Source organism: Bufo bufo, chromosome 5, assembly GCF_905171765.1.
Source record: "Bufo bufo chromosome 5, aBufBuf1.1, whole genome shotgun sequence".
Classification (NCBI taxonomy): domain Eukaryota; kingdom Metazoa; phylum Chordata; class Amphibia; order Anura; family Bufonidae; genus Bufo; species Bufo bufo.
Window position 1 is genome coordinate 537,300,999 of NC_053393.1, and position 13,244 is coordinate 537,314,242.

The 13,244-nt window shown below is 39.8% G+C and overlaps 1 protein-coding gene across 1 annotated transcript in view; it reads left to right on the forward strand.

Annotated features, from left to right (window-relative positions):
• LOC121001951 (adseverin-like) overlaps positions 1-13,244 on the forward strand; it is a 51,794-nt gene that overhangs the window by 23,594 nt on the left and 14,956 nt on the right. Inside the window, exons 7-10 of the mRNA XM_040433224.1 lie at positions 1,570-1,658; positions 2,309-2,524; positions 3,926-4,047; positions 7,190-7,280. Of these exons, the coding sequence (XP_040289158.1) occupies positions 1,570-1,658; positions 2,309-2,524; positions 3,926-4,047; positions 7,190-7,280 (518 nt within the window). The remainder of the gene's footprint in view (positions 1-1,569; positions 1,659-2,308; positions 2,525-3,925; positions 4,048-7,189; positions 7,281-13,244) is intronic.

The following is a 13,244-nucleotide window of genomic DNA, read 5'->3' on the forward strand; positions in this document are numbered from 1 at the left end:
TAGATAGATAGATAATAGATAATAGATAGATGATAGATAGATAATAGATAATAGATAGATAATAGATAATAGATAGATAGATAGATAGATAGATAGATAGATAGATAGATAGATAATACAGTCCTGATCAAAAGTTTAAGACCACTTGAAAAATGGCAAACAATCCTATGTATCATGGCTGGATCTTCACAAGGTTCCCAGTAGAGCTTCAACAACAAGAAGTAATGGGAGGGAGACAAAACATTTTTTGAGCATTCAATTTAATGAAAACAACGAATAAACTGAAACAGGCTGTTTTTCAGCTGATCAAAAGTTTAGGACCACACCTCCAAAAAAAAAAACTAAACCCCCCCAAAACAGAAATCCAACTTCCAAACATGAGCTCAGTAATGAGGAGCTCCGCCGTTATTGTTTATCACTTCAAATATTTGTTTCGGCATGCTTGATGCAAGCGCCGAAGAAAAAGAATAGCACAGTAAGGCCCCTTTCACACAGGCGAGTTTTCCGCGCGGATGAGATGCGTGAGGTGAACGCATTGCACCCGCACTGAATCCGGACCCATTCATTTCTATGGGGCTGTTCACATGAGCGGTGATTTTCATGCATCACTTGTGCGTTGCGTGAAAATCGCAGCATGCTCTATATTCTGCGTTTTTCACGCAACGCAGGCCCCATAGAAGCGAATGGGGCTGCGTGAAAATCGCAAGCATCCGCAAGCAAGTGCGGATGCGGTGCGATTTTCACGCATGGTTGCTAGGAGACAATCGGGATGGGGACCCGATCTTTATTATCTTCTCTTATAACGTGGTTATAAGGGAAAATAATAGCATTCCTAATACAGAATGCTTAGCAAAATAGGGATGGAGGGGTTAAAAAAAAAAAAAAAAAAAAATTAACTCACCTTAATCCACTTGTTCACGCAGCCCGGCTTCTCTTCTGTCTTCTTCTTTGCTGTCCAGGAGGAAAAGGACCTGTGGTGACGTCACTGCGCTCATCACATGGTCCATCACATGATCCATCACCATGGTGATGGACCATGTGATGAGTGCAGTGACGTCACCACAGGTCCTTTTCCTCCTGGACAGCAAAGAAGAAGACAGAAGAGAAGCCGGGCTGCGCGAGCAAGTGGATTAAGGTGAGTTAATTTTTTATTTTTATTATTTTTTAACCCCTCCATCCCTATTTTGCTAAGCATTCTGTATTAAGAATGCTATTATTTTCCCTTATAACCATGTTATAAGGGAAAATAATAAAATCTACAGAACACCTAACCCAAAACCAGAACTTCTGTGAAGAAGTCCGGGTTCGGGTCTGGGTACGAAACATGCCGCTTTGCACTCGCGGGGAAAAACTGTGCATGTTCCCGCAACGCACCCGCATCTTTTCCCGCAACGCCCGTGTGAACCCAGCCTTAGATTCAGCTGACATTTGCACATGTAAAATGTCAGCCTGTTTAATAGGGATAATTGTGGTGACAGAAACCCTTCAACGTCATAACAGTGGCATAAACACATTGATAATTGCCCCTGAATAATTACAATAAATCCTCTAAAAATATGTTTCTTTCAGGCAAAAAGTCTAATAAAGAAGAGAAAAAGATGGCCTTGAAAACTGCTGAGGATTATCTGAAGAAGATGAATTATGCTGCCAACACTCAGGTATATTAACCCCGGAATGGTCAGATGGTCAATCTAGCATTTCCAGATTATAATTTTAAGGCGGATGTAAAAGGATTGTGTCAGAATTGCCCCTTTACCCTCAGAGTAACAGTGAATGAGCTGCAGGGAATGGACAGGTAGCAGTCGTTATAAAGCCTTTGAAGTTCAAGAAGTTCATAGATATTCAAAATGATAAAAATAGTAAACTAAATAAATAATAACTTGAAGTGATAATCAGCCTTTGATCCGGCTCTGTGAGGGATGCGTCTATTTAATCGGAAACCTTTGACTTTAGATCAGGATCCACTCGTCGTTGTAAACGACATCTCTCACTACCTTGTCTTCTCCATACTGAGCTTTCCATTACATTCAGCAGTTTGCAGGCGTTCTTTTATAACTTGATGGACTGAAAGCAATTCCTTCCCCACATGTATCAACGCAATAAAGGGTCCTAAATATGAAAGCAAGATAATGATACACATCAAGACAAAACAGAAAAGACCAAGTTCAACATGGTCTTCAACATTTCTGACAGTGTTTGAAAAGGCATATTTAACAAAGTAGGAAGAGAAAGGCTTGAGGACACTGCCTCCTATGCTGGGTACTGCTACAGGTCTCATGACACCTTTATATGAACTGTTCTGTTATAGATCATCGTCCTGCCAGAGGGGGGTGAGACCCCAATGTTCAAACAATATTTCAAAGACTGGAAAGATAAAGATCAAAGTCAAGGCTTCGGAAAAGTTGTCTCCAAAGGAAAAATCGCGAATATAAAGCAAACCGAATTTGATGCAAAATTGCTTCACAACTCTCCAAAAATGGCTGCGCGGTACAACATGATAGATGATGGGTCCGGAAAAGTTGAGGTATTTAGAAAGTCGCTAGTTTTATTTGAATTTATACTGCCTCCCATATACAAGAATATAACTACTATAATACTGCTCCTATGTACAAGAATATAACTACTATAGTAATGCTCCTATGTACAAGAATATAACTACTATAATACTGCCTCCTATGTACAAGAATATAACTACTATAATACTGCTCCTATGTACAAGAATATAACTACTATAATACTGCTCCTATGTACAAGAATATAACTACTATAATACTGCTCCTATGTACAAGAATATAACTACTATAATACTGCTCCTATGTACAAGAATATAACTACTATAATACTGCTCCTATGTACAAGAATATAACTACTATAATACTGCTCCTATGTACAAGAATATAACTACTATAATACTGCTCCTATGTACAAGAATATAACTACTATAATACTGCCTCCTATGTACAAGAATATAACTACTATAATACTGCTCCTATGTACAAGAATATAACTACTATAATACTGCTCCTATGTACAAGAATATAACTACTATAATACTGCCTCCTATGTACAAGAATATAACTACTATAATACTGCTCCTATGTACAAGAATATAACTACTATAATACTGCTCCTATGTACAAGAATATAACTACTATAATACTGCTCCTATGTACAAGAATATAACTACTATAATACTGCTCCTATGTACAAGAATATAACTACTATAATACTGCTCCTATGTACAAGAATATAACTGCTATAATACTGCTCTTATGTACAAGAATATAACTACTATAATACTGCTCCTATGTACAAGAATATAACTACTATAATACTGCCTCCTATGTACAAGAATATAACTACTATAATACTGCCTCCTATGTACAAGAATATAACTGCTATAATACTGCTCCTATGTATAAGAATATAACTACTATAATACTGCCTCCTATGTACAAGAATATAACTGCTATAATACTGCTCCTATGTATAAGAATATAACTACTATAATACTGCTCCTATGTACAGGACTATAACTACTATAATACTGCCTCCTATGTACAAGAATATAACTACTATAATACTGCTCCTATGTACAAGAATATAACTACTATAATACTGCTCCTATGTACAAGAATATAACTACTATAATACTTCTCCTATGTACAAGAATATAACTACTATAATACTGCTCCTATGTACAAGAATATAACTACTATAATACTGCTCCTATGTACAAGAATATAGCTATTATTATACTTCCCCATGTATGGTACTATTATCTATGCAATCAGTATGTGTAGAATAACATTACCATTCATGTCTTTCTCTCTCTTTTGGGCGTTTGGGAAATTAATGTTGATATGTTCGTCACATAAGTTCCTTCCACTCCCAGTACAGTAAATGGTTGTCATTACTTTTCTAGATCTGGAGAGTTGAATCCACTGGAAGAGTCCCAGTAGACCCAGAGACCTATGGGCAGTTTTATGGCGGGGACTGTTACATCATTTTATACACTTCTGCTAAAGGAACAGTGATCTATATCTGGTGAGTGGAAAAGATGAAAACTTAACCTTTAACCCCATAAGGACCCATGACGTATATGTACGTCATGTCTGTCCGGGACTTAAATATCTGTGACGTACATGTACTTCATGGTGATCGGGCGGGTGCAGGAGCTGTGCCCGCCCGATCAGTGGCAAGGTTCCGGCAGTCACTGATAGCCGGACTCCTGCTGTATGCGCCGGCATCTGTGAAAACACAGATACCGGCGCATTAACCCTTGCACAGCCACGGTCAGCGCTGACCACGGCACGTGCGATGTATGGGGAGGGAGCTGCCATCAGGTCCCCGAGCTGCTATGATGGGGACCCGAAGGCAGCCCGATGCCTTCCTTAGGCATCGTGGCTGCCTTCCATGACAGCCTGTGAGATCCAGCCCCCTGTATTACACTGGTAATACACTTACAGCCAATGCATCACAATACAGAAGTATTGTAATGCATTGTAAAGGGGATCAGACCCACAAAAGTTGAAGTTCCAGAGGGGGACAAAAAAATAAAGTGAGAAAAGAAGTTAAAAAAATTAAGTTTTACAAAAAAATGTAAAGTTTCAAGTAAAAAAGAAAAAAAGCGTCCTTTTCCCAAAATAAAGGAAAAAAAAAAAATAGACATATTAGGTATCGCCGCGTCTGTATCGACCGGCTCTATAAAAATATCACATGACCTAACCCCTCAGGTGAACACTGGTGAACACTGTCAAAAAAATTAAATGAAAACTGCTAAAATATTTTTTTTTGTCACCTTACATCACTAAAAGTGCAACACCAAGCGATCAAAAAGGCAATCAAAATAGTGCCAATCTGACCGTCACCTCATCCCGCAAAAAATGAGCTCCTACCTAAGACAATCTCCCAAAAAATAAAGAAACTATGTCTCTCAGACTATGGAGATACTAAAACATGATTTTTTTTTTGTTTCAAAAATTCTTTTAATTGTGTTAAATGTAAAAAAATAAAAAATAAATATGTAGACATATTAGGTATCACCACTTCTGTAACAACCTTCTCTATAAAAATACCACATGACCTAACCCCTCAGGTGAATACCGTAAAAAAAATTAAAATAAAAACGGTGTAAAAAAGCCATCACAAAAAGTGTAATACCAAACCATCAAAAAGTCATATGCACTCTAAAACAGTACAAATCAAACCATCATCTCATACCGTAAAAAATGAGCCCCTACATAAGACAGTCTCCCAAAAAATAAAAATAAACTATGGCTTTCAGAATATAGTCATATTTGGTATTGCTCTATAAAAATACCACATGATCTAACCTGTCAGATGAATGTTGTAAATAACAAAAAATAAAAACGGTGCCAAAACAGCTATTTTTTTTACCTTACCTCACAAAAAGTATAATATAGAGCAACCAAAAATCATATGTACCCTAAAATAGTACCAACAAAATTGCCACCTTATCCTGTAGTTTCCAAAATGGGGTTATTTTTTGGGGAGTTTCTACTCTAGGGGTGCATCAGGGGGGCTTCAAATGTGACATGACAGCTTAAAATTATCCCAGTGAAATCTGCCATCTAAAAACTATATGGAGTTTCTTTCCTTCTGCGCCCTGCCTTGTGCCCGTACAGTAGTTTACGACCACATATGGGTGTTTCTGTAAACTACAGAATCAGGGCAATAAATATTGAGTTTTGTTTGGCTGTTAACCCTTGCTTTGTTACTGGTATAAATTTATTCAAATGGAAAATCTGCCAAGAAAGTGAAATTCTCAAATTTCATCTACATTTTCCTTTAATTCTAAAGGGTTAAGAAAGTTTGTAAAATCAGTTTTGAATACCTTGAGGGGTGTAGTTTTTAAAACGGGGTGATTTATGGGTGGTTTTCTAATATGTAAGCCCCAGAAAGTGACTTAATAACTGAACTGGTCCAGAAATTTTCTTAAAAATTTTAAGATTTGCTTCTAAACTTCTAAGCCTTCTAACGTCCCAAAAAAATAAAATGTCATTTTCAAAATGATCCAAACATGAAGTAGACTTATGGGAAATGTAAAGTAATAACTATTTTGGGAATTATTACTATCTATTATAAAAGTAGAGAAATTGAAATTTGCTAATTTTTCCAAATTTTTGGTAAATTTGGTATTTTTTTATAAATAAAATTTTACCACTGTCATGAAGTACAATATGTGATGAGAAAACTGTCTCAGAATGGCCTGGATAAGTAAAAGCGTTTTAAAGTTATTACCACATAAAGTGACACATGTCAGATTTGCTAAAAATGGCCGGGTCCTGAAGGTGAAAAATGGCAGGGTCTTTATGGGGTGAAAATAATAACTGCCCGGATTTTATGTTTATATCTGTTGTATCTTATTAATTCAAGCAGTAAAATAACACGAGAGAATTCCTGTCGCCTGCACTCTTACATCTGACCAGTAGAGGTCACTATGTGCACAAAACAGCTTTACCACGGGCAGGCCTTATTATTAGCTTTATAACCTCACTTATCTTTGTAGTAATTAGTTTGTCAGACATTAACTTCGTGGTGCATCTAAAGGGGTTTTCACAGGACGTAATCATGGATAGTCGGCGACTGTACAAATCATTGCCCCTAGAAATAATCAGCTGATCCAGAATATAAATATACTGCTAACATTGTATTAATATTGTGCTACAGTAAAATTTAAAAACTGATGTCGGATTACGATAACTGATGTACTATAACTATAAACTACAATACGACACACACATATATACATTTACTGGGGTCTCCGCTTTGGACAATCCCTATTTCTTTAAGGGTTCCCCCCGCTAATAAGCCGATCACAGTGTCCTCCTTTCAAGACCTCCAGCGATCTGCTGTGATCTGTAGGGAAATCTGGCAGGAAGTGTTCAGTTTCCCTTCAGCGCCCCCACAGGAGGAATGAAGTATTACATAGAGTCAATTCCTATCAATGGGTTGTCGTATAATACAGAACAGGACGGGTCCTCCGGAGCGAGAGGGAAGTGCTCTCCACTCAGACCAAGAGTTAAGGATCTGAACGTAGACCCCCTTCCCCCTACATTAACCCAAAACAGGATGTATACATGTCAGATGAGGGGATTTTCCAAACCATCTGGTGCTAGATTAATGGTATTTTCCTAATATGGTGTCCTATTGGTCTTTCTCTCAGGCAGGGGAACCATTCTACAAAGGACGAGATCACAATGTCCGCCTTCCTCACGGTGCAGCTAGACCGATCCATCAAGGCCGGCGCCACTCACGTCAGTATAATGCCGTACTCTATGGCGGCTTTGGCTTTATTGTACTGTTTGCTCTTTTTTACTCTCACATCCTCACTTTATCTACGTCTTTGTGATATCACAGTGAATAATGAATAATCCTGAGCTCATTTCTTCAGTTTAATTGTTCTGCTTTTATTAATCCATTCCCTGTTGTGTAGGTGTACAGGGATGTGATCTGTGGTCATCCAATTATGACCTGACACCCCCCAGATACTGTACATGGACTGACACACACCCTATATACTGTACATACACTGACACACACCCTATATACTGTACATGCACTGACACACACCCTATATACTGTACATACACTGACACACACCCTATATACTGTACATACACTGACACACACCCTATATACTGTACATACACTGACACACACCCTATATACTGTACATGCACTGACACACACCCTATATACTGTACATGTACTGACACACACCCTATATACTGTACGTGCACTGACACACACCCTATATACTGTACATACACTGACACACACCCTATATACTGTACATGCACTGACACACACCCTATATACTGTACATGCACTGACACACACCCTATATACTGTACGTGCACTGACACACACCCTATATACTGTACATACACTGACACACACCCTATATACTGTACATGCACTGACACACACCCCATATACTGTACATGCACTGACACATAACTGTATGCTGTACATGCACTGACACACATCCTATATACTGTACGTGCACTGACACACACCCTATATACTGTACATGCACTGACACACACCCCATATACTGTACATGCACTGACACATAACTGTATGCTGTACATGCACTGACACACATCCTATATACTGTACGTGCACTGACACATAACTGTATGCTGTACATGCACTGACACACACCCTATACTGTACATGCACTGACACACACCCTATATACTGTACATGCACTGACACACACCCTATATACTGTACATGCACTGACACACACGCTATATACTGTACGTGCACTGACACACACCCTATATACTGTACATACACTGACACACACCCTATATACTGTACATACACTGACACACACCCTATATACTGTACATGCACTGACACACACCCCATATACTGTACATGCACTGACACACACCCTATATACTGTACGTGCACTGACACACACCCTATATACTGTACATACACTGACACACACCCTATATACTGTACATGCACTGACACACACCCCATATACTGTACATGCACTGACACACACCCTATATACTGTACATGCACTGACACACACACACCCCATATACTGTACATGCACTGACACACACACACCCTATATACTGTACATGCACTGACACATAACTGTATGCTGTACATGCACTGACACACACCCTATATACTGTACATGTACTGACACACACCCTATATACTGTACATGCACTGACACACACCCCATATACTGTACGTGCACTGACACATAACTGTATGCTGTACATGCACTGACACACACCCTATATACTGTACATGTACTGACACACACCCTATATACTGTACATAGACTGACACACACCCTATATACTGTACATACACTGACACACACCCTATATACTGTACATACACTGACACACACCCTATATACTGTATATGCACTGACACACACCCTATATACTGTACATGCACTGACACCCACCCACCCCTTATGCTGTATATGCACTGACACACACCCTATATACTGTAAGTACACTGACACACACCCTATATACTGTACATACACTGACACACACCCTATATACTGTACATACACTGACGCACACCCTATATACTGTAAGTGCACTGACACAGACCTTATACTGTACATGCACAAACCTATATATTATACACACACACCCTATATACTGTACATGTACTGACACACACCCTATATACTGTACGTGCACTGACACACACCCTATATACTGTACATACACTGACGCACACCCTATATACTGTACATGCACTGACACACACCCTATACTGTACATGCACTGACACACACCCTATATACTGTACATGCACTGACACACACCCCATATACTGTACATACACTGACACACACCCTATATACTGTATATGCACTGACACACACCCTATATACTGTACATGTACTGACACCCACCCACCCCATATGCTGTATATGCACTGACACACACCCTATATACTGTACATGGACTGACACACACCCTATATACTGTAAGTACACTGACACACACCCTATATACTGTACATACACTGACACACACCCTATATACTGTACATACACTGACGCACACCCTATATACTGTACATGTACTGACACACACCCTATATACTGTACGTGCACTGACACACACCCTATATACTGTACATACACTGACACACACCCTATATACTGTACATACACTGACGCACACCCTATATACTGTACATGGACTGACACACACCCTATATACTGTAAGTACACTGACACACACCCTATATACTGTACATACACTGACACACACCCTATATACTGTACATACACTGACGCACACCCTATATACTGTAAGTGCACTGACACAGACCTTATACTGTACATGCACAAACCTATATATTATACACACACACCCTATATACTGTACATACACTGACACACACCCTATATACTGTACATACACTGACACACACCCTATATACTGTAAGTACACTGACACACACCCTATATACTGTACATACACTGACACACACCCTATATACTGTACATACACTGACGCACACCCTATATACTGTAAGTGCACTGACACAGACCTTATACTGTACATGCACAAACCTATATATTATACACACACACCCTATATACTGTACATACACTGACACACACCCTATATACTGTACATGCACTGACACACACCCTATATACTGTACATACACTGACACACACCCTATATACTGTACATACACTGACACACACCCTATATACTGTAAGTACACTGACACACACCCTATATACTGTACATACACTGACACACACCCTATATACTGTACATACACTGACACACACCCTATATACTGTACATACACTGACACACACCCTATATACTGTACATACACTGACACACACCCTATATACTGTACATACACTGACACACACCCTATATACTGTAAGTACACTGACACACACCCTATAAACTGTACATACACTGACACACACCCTATATACTGTACATACACTGACACACACCCTATATACTGTACATGCACTGACACACACCCCATATACTGTACATGCACTGACACATAACTGTATGCTGTACATGCACTGACACACATCCTATATACTGTACGTGCACTGACACATAACTGTATGCTGTACATGCACTGACACACACCCTATACTGTACATGCACTGACACACACCCTATATACTGTACATGCACTGACACACACCCTATATACTGTACATGCACTGACACACACCCTATATACTGTACGTGCACTGACACACACCCTATATACTGTACATACACTGACACACACCCTATATACTGTACATACACTGACACACACCCTATATACTGTACATGCACTGACACACACCCCATATACTGTACATGCACTGACACACACCCTATATACTGTACGTGCACTGACACACACCCTATATACTGTACATACACTGACACACACCCTATATACTGTACATGCACTGACACACACCCCATATACTGTACATGCACTGACACACACCCTATATACTGTACATGCACTGACACACACACACCCCATATACTGTACATGCACTGACACACACACACCCTATATACTGTACATGCACTGACACACACCCTATATACTGTACATGTACTGACACACACCCTATATACTGTACATGCACTGACACACACCCCATATACTGTACGTGCACTGACACATAACTGTATGCTGTACATGCACTGACACACACCCTATATACTGTACATGTACTGACACACACCCTATATACTGTACATATACTGACACACACCCTATATACTGTACATACACTGACACACACCCTATATACTGTACATGCACTGACACACACCCTATATACTGTACATGCACTGACACACACCCTATATACTGTACATACACTGACACACACCCTATATACTGTACATGCACTGACACACACCCTATATACTGTACATGGACTGACACACACCCTATATACTGTAAGTACACTGACACACACCCTATATACTGTACATACACTGACACACACCCTATATACTGTACATACACTGACGCACACCCTATATACTGTAAGTGCACTGACACAGACCTTATACTGTACATGCACAAACCTATATATTATACACACACACCCTATATACTGTACATACACTGACACACACCCTATATACTGTACGTGCACTGACACACACCCTATATACTGTACATACACTGACACACACCCTATATACTGTACATACACTGACACACACCCTATATACTGTAAGTACACTGACACACACCCTATATACTGTACATACACTGACACACACCCTATATACTGTACATACACTGACGCACACCCTATATACTGTACATACACTGACACACACCCTATATACTGTACATACACTGACACACACCCTATATACTGTACATACACTGACACACACCCTATATACTGTAAGTACACTGACACACACCCTATAAACTGTACATACACTGACACACACCCTATATACTGTACATACACTGACACACACCCTATATACTGTACATGCACTGACACACACCCCATATACTGTACATGCACTGACACATAACTGTATGCTGTACATGCACTGACACACATCCTATATACTGTACGTGCACTGACACATAACTGTATGCTGTACATGCACTGACACACACCCTATACTGTACATGCACTGACACACACCCTATATACTGTACATGCACTGACACACACCCTATATACTGTACATGCACTGACACACACCCTATATACTGTACGTGCACTGACACACACCCTATATACTGTACATACACTGACACACACCCTATATACTGTACATACACTGACACACACCCTATATACTGTACATGCACTGACACACACCCCATATACTGTACATGCACTGACACACACCCTATATACTGTACATACACTGACACACACCCTATATACTGTACATGCACTGACACACACCCCATATACTGTACATGCACTGACACACACCCTATATACTGTACATGCACTGACACACACACACCCCATATACTGTACATGCACTGACACACACACACCCTATATACTGTACGTGCACTGACACATAACTGTATGCTGTACATGCACTGACACACACCCTATATACTGTACATGTACTGACACACACCCTATATACTGTACATGCACTGACACACACCCCATATACTGTACATGCACTGACACACACACACCCTATATACTGTACGTGCACTGACACATAACTGTATGCTGTACATACACTGACACACACCCTATATACTGTACATGCACTGACACACACCCCATATACTGTACATGCACTGACACACACCCTATATACTGTACGTGCACTGACACACACCCTATATACTGTACATACACTGACACACACCCTATATACTGTACATGCACTGACACACACCCCATATACTGTACATGCACTGACACACACCCTATATACTGTACATGCACTGACACACACACACCCCATATACTGTACATGCACTGACACACACACACCCTATATACTGTACATGCACTGACACATAACTGTATGCTGTACATGCACTGACACACACCCTATATACTGTACATGTACTGACACACACCCTATATACTGTACATGCACTGACACACACCCCATATACTGTACGTGCACTGACACATAACTGTATGCTGTACATGCACTGACACACACCCTATATACTGTACATGTACTGAC